Source organism: Ranitomeya variabilis, chromosome 1 (assembly GCF_051348905.1).
Source record: "Ranitomeya variabilis isolate aRanVar5 chromosome 1, aRanVar5.hap1, whole genome shotgun sequence".
NCBI classification, from domain to species: domain Eukaryota; kingdom Metazoa; phylum Chordata; class Amphibia; order Anura; family Dendrobatidae; genus Ranitomeya; species Ranitomeya variabilis.
In genome coordinates this window covers 441,396,044-441,416,387 of record NC_135232.1, presented here as the reverse complement: position 1 = coordinate 441,416,387, position 20,344 = coordinate 441,396,044, and the positions used below count along the sequence as shown (strand labels likewise).

The window sequence follows — 20,344 nt, the reverse complement described above, 5'->3', positions numbered from 1 at the left end:
GTTTTTTGTGTGGATTTCACCTGCGGATTCCTATTGAGGAGCAGGTGTAAAACGGAATCTGCACAAAGAATTGACATGCTGCGGAAAATACAACACAGCGTTTCCGCGCGGTATTTTCCGCACCATGGGCACAGCGGATTTGGTTTTCAGTAGGTTTACATGGTACTGTAAACCTGATGGAAAACTGCTACTAATCAGCAGCGGCCAATCCGCTGCGGATCCACAGCCAAATCCTCACCATGTGTGCATAAACCCTAACCCCCCAAATTTTTTCTTTATTTTTATTATTGTCCCTACCTATGGGGGTGATAAAGGGGGGGTCCATTTACTATTTTTTTTATTTTGATCACTGTGATAGGTTTTATCACAGTGATCAAAATGTACCTGGAACGAATCTGCCAGCCAGCAGATTCGGCGGGCGCACTGCGCATGCGCCCGCCATTTTGGAAGATGGCAGCGCCCATGAAAAGACAGACGGACACCACGAGGCTCGGTAAGTATGAGGGGGGGAGATCGGAGCACGGGGGGGGATCGAAGCACGGGAGGAGCAGACAGGAGGACGGGGGAGCGGGCAGGAGGATGGAGGGGAGCGGACCACAGTACGGGGGAGAAAGGAGGACTGGGGAGGCGATCGGTGGTGGGGGGGGCAGATTAGGTTTTCCAGCCATGGCTGATGATATTGCAGCATCGGTCATGGCTGGATTGTAATATTTCACCATTTTCATAGGTGAAATATTACAAATCGCTCTGATTGGCTGTTTTACTTTCAACAGCCAATCAGAGCGATCGCAGCCACGGGGGGTGGGGGGGTGAAGCCACCCCCACAGGGCTGAAGTACCACTCCCTCTGTCCCTGCAGATCGGGTGAAATTGGAGTTAACCCTTTCACCCAATCTGCAGGGACGCGATCATTCCATGACGCCACATAGGCATCACAGGTCGGATTGGCACAGACTTTCATGACGCCTACGTGGCGTCAAAGGTCGGGAAGGGGTTAAAGGGGTCCCCTGGGGGATGTTGCGGCAGCACTGGTGTTACACTTCCCACAGGTGAAGCGGGGTCCCCAGGGGTCCTATGGCGTGTGGCAAGGTGGTGATATGTGCCGATGAATAAATGGAGGAGACAAGTTGTAAGTCTTTACTTGATTTACTGTAGGTTGCTGGCCACAGTCCAGGGTACCAGGCACAGAAGATGGTGATGGTGGGCCGGCCGGCTCAGAGGAAATAGAGGGTTCCCCTCTCCAGTAGAGGTCCATGAGCCTTTCCAACTAGCGCCATTAAAGGTGAGGTCCCTGCTGCCTGAAGCTTCCTACAGAGTCCTCCAGTTTTCCCCCTGTCCTGCGACAGGTACCTGCACGACGTGCAGCTTGAGCCTTTTTACAGGGACTCTAACATGCCCCGGGCTCCTCAGGTGCTGCTGCGTCTCAGGCATGGTGCGGGCAGGTAACGTGCAGTGTCGTGCCTGTTGTGAATTCTGTTCTCGAGCTCCCTCCTGTGGTTATGAATGGTACTTCGGCGAGTTCTGTTCATGGACTCCCTCTGGTGGCTGTGAGTGGAGCTGCTGGTTCTGAGATTCCTTCTCCAGCTGATCTCGTTCAGGTCTTGGCTGGCTGCTCTATTTAACTCCACTCAGATCGTTACTTGATGCCAGCTGTCAATGTCCTAGTACTGGTTCAGTTCACTTGGATCTTTCAGATGACCTGTCTATTTCAGCAAAAGCTAAGTCCTTGCTAGCTTATTTGTTACCACTGTGTTTTTGTCCAGCTTGCTATAATGAATTTATCTTGTTAGCTGGAAGCTCTGGGATGCAGAGTGGCACCACCGCGCCGTGAGTCGGTGCGGTGGTTTCTTTTGCACACTCTGCGTGGTTTTTTGTTAGTTTTTTATGCTGACCGCAAAGATACCTTTTATATCCTCAGTCTGTTTAGTCAAGTCTGGCCTCCTATGCTGAAACCTATTTCATTCCTGTGTTTGTAACTTCCATCTTAACTCACAGTCAATATATGTGGGGGCTGCCTATTTCTTTGGGGAATTTCTCTGAGGCAAGGTAGGCTGTATTTTCTATCTTTAGGGGTAGTTAGCTCTTAGGCTGTGAAGAGGCATCTAGGCAGAGTCAGGAACGCTCCACGGCTATTTCTAGTTGTTGTGATAGGATTAGGGGTTGCGGTCAGCAGAGCTCCCACTTCCCAGAGCTCGTCCTGTATCGCTAGATTGCTCATCTGGTCATTTCTAGTGTTCCTAACCACCAGTCCAACATAACAGTACAGCTGGCCCACAAAGTGTTAATGCATCTCAATAGAGGGATAAGAGAAGTTCTGAGACCATTTTTTTTTCTCTGCAGTGTATTTTGTATTTCTTTTCCCCTTAACCTCTGGGTGGTTCAGGACACAGGTGTAGATATGGACATTCAAGGTCTGTCCTCTTGTGTGGATCAACTCACTGCAAGGGTACAAAGCATTCAAGATTATGTAGTTCAGAACCCGATGTTAGAACCCAGAATTCCAATTCCTGATTTGTTTTCTGGGGATAGATCTAAGTTCCTGAATTTCAAAAATAATTGTAGACTGTTTTTTGCTTTGAAACCCCGCTCCTCTGGTGACCCCATTCAGCAAGTAAAAATCATTATTTCTCTGCTACGTGGCGACCCTCAAGACTGGGCATTTTCCCTTGCGCCAGAAGATCCTGCATTGCGTAATGTAGATGCGTTTTTTCTGGCGCTTGGATTGCTTTATGATGAACCAGATTCAGTGGATCAGGCAGAGAAAATTTTGCTGGCTTTGTGTCAGGGTCAGGATGAAGCGGAGGTATATTGTCAGAAGTTCAGAAAGTGGTCTGTGCTTACTCAGTGGAATGAGTGTGCCCTGGCCGCAATTTTCAGAAAGGGTCTTTCTGAAGCCCTTAAGGATGTTATGGTGGGATTCCCCACGCCTGCTGGTCTGAATGAGTCTATGTCCTTGGCCATTCAGATCGATCGACGCTTACCTGAGCGCAAAAATGTGCACCATTTGGCGGTGTTTCCTGAGCAGAAGCCTGAGCCTATGCAATGTGATAGGACCTTGACCAGAGCTGAACGGCAAGAATACAGACGTCAGAATGGGCTGTGTTTTTACTGTGGTGACTCTACTCATGCTATCTCTGATTGTCCTAAGCGCACTAAACGGTTCGCTAGGTCTGCCACCATTGGTACTGTACAGCCAAAATTTCTTTTGTCCGTTACTCTGATTTGCTCTTTGTCATCCTATTCTGTTATGGCATTTGTGGATTCAGGCGCTGCCCTGAATTTGATGGACTTGGAGTTTGCCAGGCGCTGTGGTTTTTTCTTGGAGCCCTTGCAGTATCCTATTCCATTGAGAGGAATTGATGCTACACCTTTGGCCAAGAATAAGCCTCAGTACTGGACTCAATTGACCATGTGCATGGCTCCTGCACATGAGGAGGATATTCGCTTTTTGGTGTTGCATAATCTGCATGATGTGGTCTTTTTGGGTTTGCCATGGCTACAGGTCCATAATCCTGTATTGGATTGGAAATCAATGTCTGTATCCAGTTGGGGTTGTCAAGGGGTACATGGGGATGTCCCATTGTTGTCTATTTCGTCCTCCCATCCTTCTGAAGTCCCTGAGTTCTTGTCAGATTACCGGGATGTATTTGATGAGCCCAAATCCAGTGCCCTACCTCCTCATAGGGATTGCGATTGTGCTATTAATTTGATTCCTGGTAGTAAGTTTCCGAAGGGCCGACTGTTCAATTTATCTGTGCCGGAACACGCTGCAATGCGGAGTTATATAAAGGAGTCCTTGGAGAAAGGGCATATTCGCCCATCGTCGTCACCGTTGGGAGCAGGGTTCTTTTTTGTGGCCAAGAAGGATGGTTCTCTGAGACCTTGTATAGATTACCGCCTTCTTAATAAAATCACCGTCAAATTTCAGTACCCATTGCCGCTACTGTCTGATTTGTTTGCTCGGATTAAGGGAGCTAGCTGGTTCACCAAGATAGATCTTCGAGGGGCGTATAATCTTGTGCGTATTAAACGGGGCGACGAATGGAAAACAGCATTTAATACGCCCGAGGGCCATTTTGAGTACTTGGTATTGCCATTCGGGCTTTCTAATGCTCCATCTGTGTTTCAGTCCTTTATGCATGACATCTTCCGAAAGTACCTGGATAGATTCATGATTGTATATTTGGATGATATTTTGGTCTTTTCGGATGATTGGGAGTCTCATGTGAAGCAGGTCAGAATGGTGTTCCAGGTCCTTCGTGCTCATTCCTTGTTTGTGAAAGGGTCTAAATGTCTCTTTGGAGTTCAGAAGGTTTCATTTTTGGGCTTCATTTTTTCCCCTTCTACTATCGAGATGGACCCTGTTAAAGTTCAGGCAATTTATGATTGGACTCAGCCTACTTCTGTGAAGAGCCTTCAGAAATTTCTGGGCTTTGCTAATTTTTACCGTCGCTTCATCGCTAATTTTTCTAGTGTTGTTAAACCATTGACTGATTTAACCAAGAAAGGTGCTGATGTGGTCAATTGGTCCTCTGCGGCCGTTGAGGCTTTTCAGGAGCTGAAGCATCGTTTTTCTTCTGCCCCTGTGTTGTCAGCCAGATGTTTCACTCCCGTTTCAGGTCGAGGTGGATGCTTCTGAGATTGGAGCAGGGGCTGTTTTGTCTCAAAGAGGTTCTGATGGCTCTGTAATGAAACCATGTGCTTTCTTTTCTAGAAAGTTTTCGCCTGCTGAGCGCAATTATGATGTGGGTAATCGAGAGTTGTTGGCTATGAAGTGGGCGTTTGAGGAGTGGCGACATTGGCTTGAAGGAGCCAAACATCGCGTGGTGGTCTTGACGGATCACAAGAATCTGACTTATCTCGAGTCTGCCAAGCATTTGAATCCTAGACAGGCTCGATGGTCGCTGTTTTTCTCCCGCTTCAATTTTGTGGTTTCGTACCTTCCGGGTTCTAAGAATGTGAAGGCTGATGCCCTTTCTAGGAGTTTTGTGTCTGATTCTCCGGGAGTTCCTGAGCCGGCTGGTATTCTCAAAGAGGGGTCTAATTTTGTCTGCCATCTCCCCTGATTTGCGGTGGGTGCTGCAGGAGTTTCAGGCTGATAGACCTGACCGTTGCCCAGCGGAGAAGCTGTTTGTCCCTGATAGATGGACTAGTAGAGTTATCTCTGAGGTTCATTGTTCGGTGTTGGCTGGTCATCCTGGAATCTTTGGTACCAGAGATTTGGTGGCTAGATCCTTTTGGTGGCCTTCCTTGTCACGAGATGTGCGTTCTTTTGTGCAGTCCTGTGGGACGTGTGCTCGGGCTAAGCCCTGCTGTTCTCGTGCCAGTGGGTTGCTTTTGCCCTTGCCGGTCCCGAAAAGGCCCTGGACGCATATTTCCATGGATTTTATTTCAGATCTCCCTCTCAGAGGATGTTAGTTATCTGGGTGGTTTGTGATCGCTTCTCTAAGATGGTCCATTTGGTACCTTTACCTAAATTGCCTTCCTCCTCTGATTTGGTTCCATTGTTTTTCCAGCATGTGGTTCGTTTACATGGCATTCCGGAGAACATCGTGTCGGACAGAGGTTCCCATTTTGTTTCAAGATTTTGGCGGTCCTTTTGTGCCAAGATGGGCATTGATTTGTCTTTTTCTTCAGCTTTCCATCCTCAGACAAATGGCCAAACCGAACGAACCAATCAGACTTTGGAAACATATCTGAGATGCTTTGTTTCTGCTGATCAGGATGATTGGGTGTCCTTCTTGCCTTTGGCTGAGTTCGCCCTTAATAATCGGGCCAGCTTGGCTACTTTGGTTTCGCCTTTTTTCTGTAATTCTGGTTTCCACCCTCGTTTTTCTTCAGGGCAGGTTGAGCCTTCGGACTGTCCTGGTGTGGATTCTGTGGTGGACAGGTTGCAGCAAATTTGGACTCACGTAGTGGACAATTTGACATTGTCCCAGGAGAAGGCTCAATGTTTCGCTAACCGCCGTCGCTGTGTTGGTCCCCGACTTCGTGTTGGAGATTTGGTTTGGTTGTCGTCTTGTTTTGTTCCTATGAAGGTTTCGTCTCCTAAGTTTAAGCCTCGTTTCATTTGTCCTTATAAGATTTCTGAAATTATTAATCCTGTGTCATTTCGTTTGGACCTTCCAGCTTCTTTCGCCATCCATAATGTGTTCCATAGGTCGTTGTTGCGGAGATATGTGGCTCCTATGGTTCCCTCCGTTGATCCTCCTGCCCCGGTGTTGATTGAGGGGGAGTTGGAGTATGTGGTGGAGAAGATTTTGGATTCTCATATTTCGAGACGGAAACTTCAGTATCTGGTCAAGTGGAAAGGTTATGGTCAGGAGGATAATTCCTGGGTGGTTGCCTCTGATGTTCATGCTGCCGATCTTGTTCGTGCCTTTCATTTGGCTCGCCCGCAGCAGCCTGGGGGCTCTGGTGAGGGTTCGGTGACCCCTCCTCAAGGGGGGGGGGTACTGTTGTGAATTCTGTTCTCGAGCTCCCTCCTGTGGTTATGAATGGTACTTCGGCGAGTTCTGTTCATGGACTCCCTCTGGTGGCTGTGAGTGGAGCTGCTGGTTCTGAGATTCCTTCTCCAGCTGATCTCGTTCAGGTCTTGGCTGGCTGCTCTATTTAACTCCACTCAGATCATTACTTGATGCCAGCTGTCAATGTCCTAGTACTGGTTCAGTTCACTTGGATCTTTCAGATGACCTGTCTATTTCAGCAAAAGCTAAGTCCTTGCTAGCTTATTTGTTACCACTGTGTTTTTGTCCAGCTTGCTATAATGAATTTATCTTGTTAGCTGGAAGCTCTGGGATGCAGAGTGGCACCACCGCGCCGTGAGTCGGTGCGGTGGTTTCTTTTGCACACTCTGCGTGGTTTTTTGTTAGTTTTTTTATGCTGACCGCAAAGATACCTTTTATATCCTCAGTCTGTTTAGTCAAGTCTGGCCTCCTATGCTGAAACCTATTTCATTCCTGTGTTTGTAACTTCCATCTTAACTCACAGTCAATATATGTGGGGCTGCCTATTTCTTTGGGGAATTTCTCTGAGGCAAGGTAGGCTGTATTTTCTATCTTTAGGGGTAGTTAGCTCTTAGGCTGTGAAGAGGCGTCTAGGCAGAGTCAGGAACGCTCCACGGCTATTTCTAGTTGTTGTGATAGGAATAGGGGTTGCGGTCAGCAGAGCTTCCACTTCCCAGAGCTCGTCCTGTATCGCTAGTTTGCTCATCTGGTCATTTCTAGTGTTCCTAACCACCAGTCCAACATAACACGTGCCCTCCGGTTCTGCTCTGTGTACTAGAGTCCCACAAAAGCCTCGGGCTCCTGGTTCCCAGCTACTGTGCTTCAGCTCTGAGGGTACCCTGCCACAGTTCCCCTCTGAGCTCTGTTCCTCTCCTGTGCTCCTTCCCTTCTGGCTACTCCACATACAACAACCATTCTAGGTTATCTGTCCTTCCAGAGGCTGCAGCTCCCTCGTGGCTGCCAGGCCTCTCTGTCTGCACTCAGTTCCAGACTTCCTTCTTCTCTCTCTCCCTCCTGGAGACTAACTGTCTCTGTCCACTGTCTCTCCCAGACTGGCTAGCTCCTCCTCCAGGTCCGGATACATAAAGCATAGGGAAGCTCCCCTGAATCCGGGTCTTGAGCTCCCCCTTCTGGCCTGTATTCAGAATGTGTTGCATGTGTGTGCCTTACCTGGTGAAGAGAACTCCATTGCCTCTGAACATGACATTACCTTCCCCGAAGGAAAAGCAACATCACTGCAGCAACCTGCCACCTGGGGTGCAGCAGAAACATTACACATAAAACTTGAGGGAACCATTGAAGTGCCGCATGGGCCCAGTGTGAAGGAGAGAGAGAGGAGGCAACTGAGGTTCTCCGCCACCTCCTCACACTCCTCTCTCCTAAAATATGGTCATCCCTGACCATAATGGCTCCTGTAAACTTAACACAGTTTATTAAACACATGCAATCTCTGTCTGATGCTGCTGATGAGTCCAACATGACCTCGGAGGAGGTAAAACCTTTAGAAACAAGAGTTCCATTTCTCCTTAAGGTGGGTCCAACTGACCCCGGTCTCTTGGCTCCTGGGACCCATTTAAACATACTGGCCCGATGGCCACACAGTCCTTACCCGGCTCGCCTCTCGGGTCCTCATATTCATCTCCTCCTGCTCCCTCCTTTTTCTAGATTACTGGCCCATTAACACTTTGGTGAGCTGCTTTTAACGGGGGATAGTTCAGGGTTAAAAATGGGTAAAGTTCAAGGTTATAATAGTTCAGTCCTTATAGCAGCTACACACACAGTTCATAGCAACAAACCCTCGTAGGTTTCTAGCCCCGTAATCCAGCAGGGGATGCGCAACCGTGCGCAAAGAAACTTGGAGGAGGGGGAAAACAAAGTCTTTCAACTGTGACCGTGATGGTCACCACTGACACCTAGTTCAGGTGCCATATTGGGCTCTTTGCCCTCGAGAGACGCGGAACAGTCTCTTCACTCACATTCTTTCTAAAGTGCAACCGGCACAACTTTCTTAAAGGGGCCGCATTAGTCAATACATGGCCGTTGGTTAGAATAGTGGGCTGCATTTGAACCTTGCACAACAATGTATGCATGGGCTGAGGATCCGCTGGAGGAGGAGTCTCCACTGCTTCTCCTACTCTGTGCCCCCTCCAGCAGCGGCACCATGGCTCCCAAAGCTTCCGGCTCTGGTAATGCACCTGAGGCCACCACACTCTGTCCAGGCGCCGCTTCCTTCTGTCTAGCTTCAGAAACTGTGACCGTTGCAGATGGCCACTCACAACTCTAGACCTCCCATGGTCATCCTTCCTCCAAACTGGATGCCATTTTCATAGCCACCACATATGGCCCTCGAGGTCCTTGGTCCTTCACAAAAGTGATGCAGTCCCACAGTTGAAGGGGGCCCCTATTAGCAATGGATCCAGCATTCAAGTAAACTTTTTCTCCAGTGCTGGTCTCCAGGATAAATCCATAACCCCTCATGGAGTCAAAGTGCCGGGCAATGCCGCTGGTCACCTGTTCAGTCATAGCTCCCCGCCGGGGTGCTGAGGCTCCTTCACTATGCGGCGCTCTCACAGCTTCTTCTCCTGAATGACTCCCCGAATCCACCGAGCCTCCTCAAGAGAGTGCACCCCTGGGCTCCTCCAGACATGCGCCAGAAGAGGCATTGAGAGTCAGCCACGATGGTGAGGATGGAGGAGATGAGGGGGTAGAGGCTAGTGTGGCGGTCTGGTCATTCCACGAATGGTGGTGCCACTCTCCATTTTTGCACCACTGACTGCTGTTTCCTTGTCAGCGGTCGGCGACATCTTAAAGTCACTATCAGCCACCATCTTTAACTCTTTCACGGCTGTCAACAGTCCACAAGTCTCAGAACTCTTCTCCACTAGTTCTGTAACTGCAGGGCTTCTGGACTCGATCCTTCCGACTATGCTAAGTATAACAAGGTGGCATGGGGTGGCAGTCATGGCCGAGTTTACTAAGACACAGTCAGTGAGCACCCCGGCCCCTTGCACACAAACAGACAAATGAGGTCCTAGTCCTGTGGTATGGCCAGTTACCTCCATCATACGTGTACTACAGCCGCTAGGGATCAGCTCGCAGGAAAACACCACAGGCCACAGTTCTGTTCCAATGGGAAAACTTTACTATAACAATGCAATGCTTCCTCCTCTGTCCCTGCAGCTTTGTGAGACTGCATGGTCTCCACTGTTCCCATCCAGGCCAGGAACCATAAAAGTCTTTTTGGGGTTGGTCCTCAACACCAGGACCCGTCCACCCTGCCCGACAGTCCATGATAGGTAGTGTCCCCCTTGACTGGGGTACTCTCTGCTCCTGGCAGTGGAGCACGTCCTGCCCGAGCTCTGCTCTAAGACCAGGAAATCTTTCTCCTGTAAGCCTGGTGGACAGGCCTCCTTTTTAACTCCTTCTGTCCCTGAACTAGCTTTATACACATGTAGTCACATAACATTCACAGTGCATTACACATTACACATAAAACAATATACATGAAACATTACACATAAAACTTGGTGGAACAATTAAGGTGCCGCATGGGTCCAATGTGAAGGAGAGAGGAGGCAACTGAGGTTCCCCGCCACCTCCTTACATGTATGAGGAAACTCTGAATGGATACAAGACCTGCATGTCCAATGACTGAGAAACATTTAGTCACCCATTGTTTCAATCTCATACAGGGAAAGTTATAATCACAATTTGAGATGGATCAACTGCACTGCAGATTGCAAGTGCCAACGTCAGCAGGGGAGGTGAGTATAGGCTTGATTTTTTTTTTTTATCTGGGCCGAACATTTAGTTTAAAAAGGGGTTGTCTTAGTGATGGACAAGCATTTTAACCAGTGTAACAGGACAAAATGGACCCCAAAATTTGTGCAATTTGTCCTGAGCCAGCCAATACTCCATATGTGGGGGAAAACTGTTTGGGCACACAACAAGGCTCGGAAAGGAAGGAGTAACATTTTGGAATGGGTGTCATGTCGCATTTGCTTCATAGAATTTTACAGCGTTGAACTTTAAATGGCAAAAATAATTTTTCCTACAAAATGTTGTTTTAGCAGCAATTTGCTTTCATTTCAACAAGGATAGCAAAAGAAAATAGACTCAAAATTTGTTGTGCAATTAGTCTTGAGTACACTGACAATACTGTTTTCCCCACTTAGTCAGCCACCAATTGTGCAAGTTCTCCCACTTAAAAAGGCCTGTAATTGACATCATAAGTAGACCACAACTATGAGAGTCAAAATGAGATAACAAATGCAGAAAATCACCTTGTCTGATTTGTCAAGATTTATTTTGCAAAATATGGTGGAAAATAAGTATTTGGTCACCTAAAAATATGCAAGATTTCTGGCTCTCACAGACCTGTAACTTCTTCATTAAGAGGCTCCTCTGTCCTCCACTCATTACCTGTAGTAATGACACCTTTTTGAACTTGTTATCAGTATAAAAGACACCTGTTCACAACCTCAGTCACACTCCAAACTCCACTATGATGAAGACCAAAGAGCTGTGGAAGGACACCAGAAACAAATTTATAGCCCTGCATCAGGCTTTGAAGACTGAATCTGCAACAGTCAAGCAGCTTGGTATGATGAAATCAACTGTGGGGGCAATAATAAGGAAAATGGAAGACATGCAAGACCACTGATAATCTCCCTCTATCTGGAGCTCCACACAAGATCTCACCTCGTGGGGTCAAAATGATCACAATAACAGTGAGCAAAAATCCTAGAAACACATGGGGGACCTAGTGAATGAACTGCATAGAGCTGGGACCACCGTAACAAAGGCTACCATCAGTAACACACTGCACCGCCAGGGATTCAGATCCTGCAGTGCCAGGCGTGTCCCCATGCTTAAGCCAGCACATGTCTGGGCCCATCTGAAGTTTGCTAAAGAGCATTTGGATTATCCAGAAGAATATTGGGAGAATGTCATATGGTCTGATGAAACCAAAGTAGAACTGTTTGATAAAAACAAAGCTCGTCATGTTTGGAGGAGACAGAATGCTGAGTTGCATCCAAAGAACACCATACCTACTGAGAAGCATGGGGGTGGCAACATCATGCTTTGCGGCTGTTTCTCTGCAAAGGGACAGGGCGACTGATCCATGTATATGAAAGATGAATGGTGCATGTATCGTGAGATTTTGAGTGCAAACCTCCTTCCGTCAGCAAAGGCATTGAAGATGAAATGGATGGGTCTTTGATCCCAAGCACACCACTAGGGCAACGAAGAAGTGGTTTCGCAAGAAGCATATGAAGGTCCTGGAGTGGCCTAGCCTTCTCCAGATCTCAATTGCATAAAAAACCTGTGGAGGGAGTTGAAAGTCCGTGTTGCCCAGCGACAGGCCCAAAACATCACTGCTCTAGAGGCGATGTGCATGGAGGAATGGGCCAACATACCACCAACAGTGAGTGCCAACCTTGTGAAGACTTACAGAAAACATTTGACCGCTGTCATTGCCAACAAAGGATATATAACAAAATATTAAGATTAAATTTTGTTAATGATCAAATACTTATTTTCCACCATAATTTGCTAAATAAATTTTGCCAAATCAGACAAGGTGATTTTCTGGATTTGTTTTCTCATTTTGACTCTCATAGTTGTGGTCTACCTATGATGCCAGTTACCGGCCTCTCTCATCTTTTTAAGTGGGAGAACTTGCATAATTGGTGGCTGACTAAATACTTTTTTCCCCACTGTTTGTGGTTGAAAACTACTTTTGAGGCACAGTACAAAGCTCAGAAGGGATGAAGCGCCATATTGGAGTTCAGATTTTGCTGGAATGGTTTGAGGGTACCATGTCACATTGGCAAAGACTTTGAGGTGCCAGAACAGCAGAGAATCCTCCACCTCCCAATAAACAACATCCTTTTAAAAACTACACCTCTCACTAAATTCATCTAGGGGTGCAGTTTTCAAATTCACACCACAGGTATGTCACAGCATTTTATATCATTGGGCAGTGCTTTTCCAGAACCCTTTTTTTTTTGCTACCAGTAACATGGAAGCCCCCTATATTTCTATTAACAGATGATGGACCTGAGTGGGGACTTGCTTTTTTGTGGATTGAGATGAAGCTTTTGTCGGGACTATTTCAAATAAAGTTTGGGGATCAAATTTAGCCTGTTCTCTATGCTGAACACTAACATCGGGGTTTCCATGTAAATCTCTGAATGACGGAATTCAGATGACATACCCAACTGGTCCAGTCACTATAATAAGGCAGCAGAGTTACTCTGGACTCCGTCAGACCACTGAGCAGAGTCCTTCTTTTCAGAAGTGCACAAAACTATGGACGACCGGGTTTTTATGCTCTCCTAAAAACACGGACACCACCAGATCATAGGCCAGACAACGTCCAAAGTGATCGCGTCTGCCTCCTTATAGGGAATCTTCCGTTGGGGGTTCTGTCTGAATCACGTATATCAGAGATTTACATGGAAACCCCAATGCAAGCGCTCAGCGTAGCGCACAGGATAAATGTGCGCTGAGCCTTACTGCGATCTTTGGGAGGCAGAATGAACAAATCAATAATAGGTCAAGAATTTTTTTTTTCCCTTTTATCAAGTTTCTCATGCAGTATAAGATATTATATTGCCCTAAGCAAGAAGGTGAATCACAGAGCAAAGTACAATTGAATATAATCAGTTTTATTAATAAATAGTACAAAACAAAGGTTGCCATTAAAATACATAAATAGAAAGATAACAGTGATGGTGACACCTAAGTGCCATGCCTGGCAGGAATATAATACAAATGTAAGGGGGTATAAACAGGATAAACCCTCTGGCAAATACACACAATACAGGGATGGATAGTAGGGCAAAATTAGTACACTTAAGGGCTAAATGGTGGCTCACATAAGTATGCAAGTGCAGAGACAATATAAATAAATAGTCACAGTATGTTAAATCAGTCAATATAGTAAGATATGTGAAGCCATCAAAAGTATAACCATACTACAGGCGGACAAAGTTATCACTAATGAAAAAAGTCCCAAGATCCACAATAAACATATCAGAGGGTACTGCATAATAATAGAGATAAAACCAACCTAAGTGCCGGACACGGAAGAAGCCCCGACGTGCGTTTTGTCTATCAATGCTTCCTCGGGGGGCGTGGTGTAAAGAGGGTATTTCAGGTATTTATAGGGCATTCGTGAATGGAAGCCCCAATAGCGCGGTCTAATGCGGCGCTTCCTGCAGCATGGCGGCGGACCGGAAACCATGGAACCCGGCGTCTGATGTCGCAGGTCACCGCCCACCGCCGACACATCAGCAAAAGTGGGCGGGGGGCCGCGACGCCTCTGAGACGCTTGTCCATGGAAACAGATCGGCGCCAGCAGCAGGAAGCACACGCCGCTACCAAATAAGATGTAAGAAAAATAAATAATAATCATAACAGCACTAATCAATAGCCCAGTTCACGTGTTGGTACATGTGCAAGCATAAAAGGACCATACATATATACATAAATAGATTATTCTCAAGGGAGAGGAGTATATAAAGGGAAAATACAAAAGCCATGTGTCAGAGAAACAATTAATCACCAACAGGCTGATCCAATAAAAAGTAACTATACACATAATAAAATATGCGAAGAACACATAACATGGAACATTAATCTATTTGTGGGAAACACAAACAGAGTAATTATACATGTGAATGAGATATGAATTAATACTATAATATATGTGGAGAATAACTCCAAAATCCCGCAATCAAGTTAAAAAACATAAAAAGTAGCAAAAAGTCTGCTGGTAATAATAAAGACAAAAACACCACACATGTACATATCAAGTGACAATAAAGTGTAAGAAATATCGTTTCTCCTTGCGGAGACTGACATGATAAGCATGTCGAGGTGAGGAGACTTAAAGCCGCAATGCTCCTCTGGGAAATATGCAAATTGTCTCTTCAGAGAGGAAGAAGACTAGAACTCTAGTGCCACCTATTGAAGTAGCAATCCTAACAGTCAATGTCGACCCTTTAACGAGCCTTGTCACATGACTTAGGATAATAGCCAAACCAGAATCTCAATTTGCAGACACTGTGTTTCGGGGTACTGCCCCTCGTCAGTGCAAAATGGAGATCTGGTTTGGCTGATTGAGAGGCGTCTGACCGGGATCCAAGAAGTATCGTTTCTCCTTGCGGAGAGTGACATGATAAGCATTTCGAGGTGAGTACCAAAACACAGTGTCACTCTCCACAAGGAGAAACGATACTTCTTGGATCCCGGTCAGACACCTCTCAATCAGCCAAACCAGATCTTCACTTTGCACTGAGGAGGGGCAGTACCCTGAAACAGTGTCTGCAAATTGAGATTCTGGTTTGGCTATTATCCTAAGTCATGTGACAAGGCTTGTTAAAGGGTCGACATTGACTGTTAGAATTGCTACTTCCAATAGGTGGCAATAGAGTTCTAGTCCTCTTCCTCTCTGAAGAGACAATTTGAATAAAGTGTAAAGCATTAATTACTTCTGTTCCTTCTTCTCTTCTCTTTGTGTTGCAAAATAGAACAACAAAAAACGCCGCGCAGAGACCACCAGTGCAAAATACAAAACAGACCTGCATAAACAGAAGATAAAAAGGTGAGAGTTAAAATACATAAAAATATACAAACAAACACAACACAAACTTTATAAAAATGGAGCAAAGCTGAGAATTTCATTCAGGCCTTTAGGGCGAACGCAATCAATTTTAAATATCCAACGTGCCTCCAGCTGGGCTAGTCTTTTCTTGATGTCACCCCCACATTTATCAGGTACAATGCAGTCAATACGACAGATCTTAAGTAATCGGCTGTTACAATCATGTACCGATTTAAAATGTTGTGCTATTGGTTTGAGAATTTCGTCAGCCTGAAATTCAACAGCATTTTCAATATCACGAACGTGTTCTTCGAGGCGTCGCGGTCTCCCCGCCCACTTTTGCTGATGCATCGGCGGTGGGCGGTGACCTGCGACGTCAGACGCCGGGGCCATGGTTTCCGGTCTGCCGCCATGAAGCAGGAAGCGCCGCATTAGACCGCGCTATTTCGGCTTCCATTCATGAATGCCCTATAAATACCTGCAATACTCTCTTTACACCACGCCCCCCGAGGAAGCACTGATAGCGAAACGCGCGTCGGGGCTTCTTCCGTGTTCGGCACTTAGGTTGGTTTTATCTCTATTATTAAGCAGTACCCTCTGATATGTTTATTATGGATCTAGGGACTTTTTTCATTAGTGATAACTTTGTCCGCTTGTAATATGGTAATACTTTTGATGGCTTCACATATCTTACTATATTGACTGATTTAACATACTGTGACTATTTATTTATATTGTCTCTGCACTTGCATACTTATGTGAGCCACCATTTAGCCCTTAAGTGTACTAATTTTGTCCTACTATCCCTCCCTGTATTGGGTTTATTTTCCAGAGGGTTTATCCTGTTTATACCCCCTTATATTTGTATTATATTCCTGCGGGGCATGGCACTTAGGTGTCACCATCCCTGTTATCTTTCTTTTAATGTATTTTAATGGCTACCTTTGTTTTGTACTATTTATTAATAAAAGTGATTATATTCAATTGTACTTTGCTCTGTGATTCACCTTCTTGCTTAAGGTAATATATTGTATATGATGTGATAGAGCTATTATTTATTTTGGCCATCGTTTGGTAAACAATAGTATAAGATATTAGACAACTTTATTCTCCGGGTAGGTGCAATTCACAGCATGCTTTTCAATACGGATGGCCACTTGGAAATGGGTAGTATGCATGCTGCGAAGCGAGGGCATGGAATTCTCTGTATCTATAGCTCTTTCAGCATGCTGTCTGAAATATAGTGAATCGCAAGTTTTTTAACCTTTTGTGGAGGATAGGGTAAGAGAACCATGTTTTTACTCTGGTTTTGGTTGAAAGAAGAGCAATATAATATATTTATTAGTAACTCAAGGGGATCATGTACGTCAGTGTTCTTAAAACAGGCCTTGCCTTTGGTCATTGTTAGTCTTGACTTAGCATCTCAGAAAACTGATAAAGCTTGATCTAGCCTGAGAAGGGTAGAGATAGTTGGAAACCTCACAGGTAGATTGGCCTTGTAATCACCTTATCTGGTCCAATGTCAAGTCTCCACCACTGATCTTGACGTCTGGCATTGGATATTGCGATGACATCACGTCAGGAGCACAGCACCAAACCGTGATCTATGACTGGGGCGTTCTGTTTACATTGGAACAGTTTTTGAACTCAGCAATTGTTTGCTGTGCTGTTGATATGAAGTCAGAGCTGCAGACATCAGGAGCAGTGGCAGAGACTTGACGGTGACCCCAGGAACGTGAGAATGCCGTGGTTTACTTTTTAACAAAATTCCAGCTGGGACTGAACAATATCTAAAAGGGAACAACCTTAAGGAACAGAAAGAGGCTAATAGAAATATCCTTTTGCTTGATCTTCGTTTTTCTTTTTTTGTTGCTCTTGTCCATTTCAATATACCTTTTTTCTTTTCTTTTTGCATTTTTCATGTATTTGCATTTGTTTTCTTACAGTCTGCTCATGATGAAAAGATGTCCTGCTCATTAAAACAGAAGTTCATTGCATGCAATTTATTGGTGCTCATTTTCATCTTGCTCTTCTACCTTCTACAACCCAAAGATTCTAAAATGCGTTATGTTCCCAACATTGCCATCGGACCCTTAATACCATTACAGGATAACAAAACCTTCATCATCGCTCCATACTATGATCCCAGGGACTCCAATTTAATAAGAATACTTGCTATAGTCCATTACACAGTGAAGCACATCTTCTGTGTGTTTTATTGTAAGCAATTTAGTTATGTACATGTTATGGCAGAAATTGATATTGTTCGGGACGGCTTTGGATTCCCTTTTGAGACAGTAAATCTACTTTGCAAAATTCCACCTGATTGTGATTATAACTACATCTCTGTTTATTCAAACCGCACAAAAGACATAAGCCAAATTCCAATGTTTGAAATCTCAAAAGATCCAATAGGGTCATTTTCTGCCAATTTTACGGTTTGCATCTCTGCCTTTTATGGAAAGTTTGATAATGTTTTGCAAGTGATCCAAACTATTGAAATGTATAAATTACTTGGAGCTTCTAGAATCACCATCTATAACACGAGCTGTGGTGACAATGTGGACAAGGTTTTGAGATATTACACTCAAGAAGGTGTCTTAGAGGTAGTACCCTGGCCAATAGACAAATATCTGAAGACCTCCACAACATGGAAATATGTTAAAGGACTCGACAGTGAAATTGGCTACTATGGACAAATTGCATCTTTAAATGACTGCATGTACAGAAATATGTTTAAAAGTGAATATGTTCTTCTAAATGACATTGATGAGATTATCATTCCAGTAAAATATTGGGACTGGTCAACTTTAATGAGGAATCTCCAAAAGCAGTATCCATATACAAGTGTCTTTCGTTTTGAAAATCATGCTTTTCCATCAACTGTTCAAGCATCTGAATTCAACCTTTGGAATAATATCCCTGGAGATAATATTCTTCAACATTCTTATAGAGAACCTAGTGACAACCTGTCCATCAAGCCACGGAAAATGATTATTAATCCACGAAATGTAATTCAGACATTAATCCACTCCGTTGCAAAGACTAGAGGTAATTCTACAAACGTTTCAAGACGTCTCGCTATTCTATTTCACTGTAAGAAAAAACAAAACAAGGCGATTCTAGAGAGTGACTGGATCAAAGATGACATAATTTTGAGGTACAATAGGTCCTTAGTGCCTAAAGTTGATCAGGTTGTTCAAAAACTTTTCCCACAGCACTAGCTCAGATATAAGAGAATCTTTGAAAGAAAAAAAATACTTTATTTTTATTCTTTTTTTAAATTGCAACTGGTTTATGTCAAATGGTTTGTATTAAAAGTTCAGTATCTCTTCAAAATTAAAGAATAAACATGATGACTACCAATCAGAGTAGATTTTACAAGCCCATTAATCTTCTGCTGAGCATCTTTGAATAAAGCATTTGCATTTACAGGTTATTGTAGCATCACTCTTTATTTTACTCCTCTTGTGTAGCTAATCCAAAATATTACTTTTTGTAACATTTTGCATTGTATAACATTTTGGGTTTTTATGGTGTAAGACTTAAGACTGTAAGTGAAAAGAACCTATTACTATTCTTGTCATTATCCACCTACATTCACGATCTAACAATCCTGAAGCATATGCGATTACAATTCTTCATTGTGTTTTTCTTCTGTTACTCCTTTTATAACTTTTTTCAATAAATTAATGACTGGGTGTTGACAGGGGAATGCACCTACAAATAATGACACAGTCCAATCCGTTTTAGCAGTGTACGGACAAGCCTTTTGACAAAAAATGAATAGACATTGTCCTTAAAGATTGCCTGTAATTTTATATGACTTGGCTTTCAATAGGCCACTCTAATTTGATGCCTAATTGAGTTGGCATTCCATCTTGTTTTGATGAAAATTTAATTTTTAGCATTTTTTTTTCTAGGAAGCTCCGGGTAGGGAGACGTGTATCTCATAAGTGTGTTGAGGAGAGCCATAAGATCAAATACTTGTTTAACCTCAACACATAAGGTAATTGAGAGAAGCAACCTATAACATGTATTGTTTAACCTTACATAAGTTTTCCTCAGACAAAGTGAGACACTGAAGATGGCTGCCATCTCCTGTAGCAGAGCCGTGTGCTCTGGTATCCAAGATGAACAATGAAGACACTAAAGATGGCTGCCATTTCCTGTATCACCATGCTGTGTGCTCTGGTATCCAAGATGACGCCCACCCTGATGACCTCATGGATCCACCCATGGACTTGCTCATGCCCAACCCACTAACCAATGAAATACATCCGATCACTCCCATTTTAGAGCTAACCGAGCCCCCTTACAGGAGATATATAACATTGTGTTTTCACTAATAAAATCCCTTCTTGGAGCTGAGCCACACATTGATCAAGGAGAGTTACAGCTGACTGTGTCTGGTGTATTTCTTTAGTGCACATGATCAATATCTATTAGGCCAGGAATAGGCAACTAGAGAATTGAACATTATATTAATTGTTCAACCCTAATATTTGGCTGCCCAACCTGGGGCCAGCAGAGGAGAGCCCTGAACCCTGAGGACCGGCGAGTGGAACGGCTGGATGCATTGAGTACCCCGAACCTGGAGACTGATCACCTCCTTAACAGAACACGGTAAGTCTGCTGATTTTTATAATCTGTAGTCTTTACCTGTGTCCTTCGGGGTATCCTGTGCAGATTGCCTGCTGCCTGTTACATGTTGTGAAGAGGGGAGATGACTAGTAGTTAAGAGAAGCAAGGTTTTTTTTTCTACAGAGGGAGAAGTGATAAAACAGGAAAAACAGGTTTTTACAGAAGGAGATGACTGGTACTTAGGAAAAGCATTGTGTTTGGAACAGGAATAGCAGGTTTCTAGGAAAGAAGAAGCAAGTGTTTACAGAAGGAAAAGCATGTGGTAGGACGGGAAAAACAAGTTTGTTTTTAGAGAAGGAAAGCAAGCAAGTAGAAAAAAAAAAAAAATAATAATTTTTGTCTGTGGTATACGGTTGTCGCCTGTGATAAGATTTTCAGTTCTGTACAAGAGAGACTAGGACCTGGAGTGATTGACTCGGCCTAGGGGGGCCCGGTAAAGCTTGGAGTGATTGACTCAGTTCGGGCATATTAAATTGTGTAGCGGCTCATTAAAAACTTGGAGTGATTGACTGAGTTTGAGCCAAATAATTAAACTTATAGTTTTTGCCCCGTGACATCGAGTGAGTGACTCTGCACGGGGA

At 44.5% G+C, this 20,344-nt stretch overlaps 1 protein-coding gene across 3 annotated transcripts in view; it reads left to right on the top strand.

Moving 5' to 3' along the window:
- Nucleotides 1-18,556, top strand: part of LOC143764084 (uncharacterized) — a 74,815-nt gene extending 56,259 nt beyond the window's left edge. The window contains exons 3-4 of one of the 3 annotated variants that reach the window (XM_077249332.1): nucleotides 1,155-1,281; nucleotides 17,066-18,556. In XM_077249332.1, coding sequence (XP_077105447.1) covers nucleotides 17,084-18,343 — 1,260 coding nt within the window. In that variant the 5' untranslated portion in view covers nucleotides 1,155-1,281; nucleotides 17,066-17,083 and the 3' untranslated portion in view covers nucleotides 18,344-18,556. Of the gene's footprint in view, nucleotides 1-1,154; nucleotides 1,282-15,045; nucleotides 15,120-17,065 lie in introns of all 3 variants that reach the window. The other 2 variants (XM_077249331.1, XM_077249330.1) reach the window with 2 other exon arrangements.
- The last annotated feature ends 1,788 nt before the right edge of the window (nucleotides 18,557-20,344 follow it).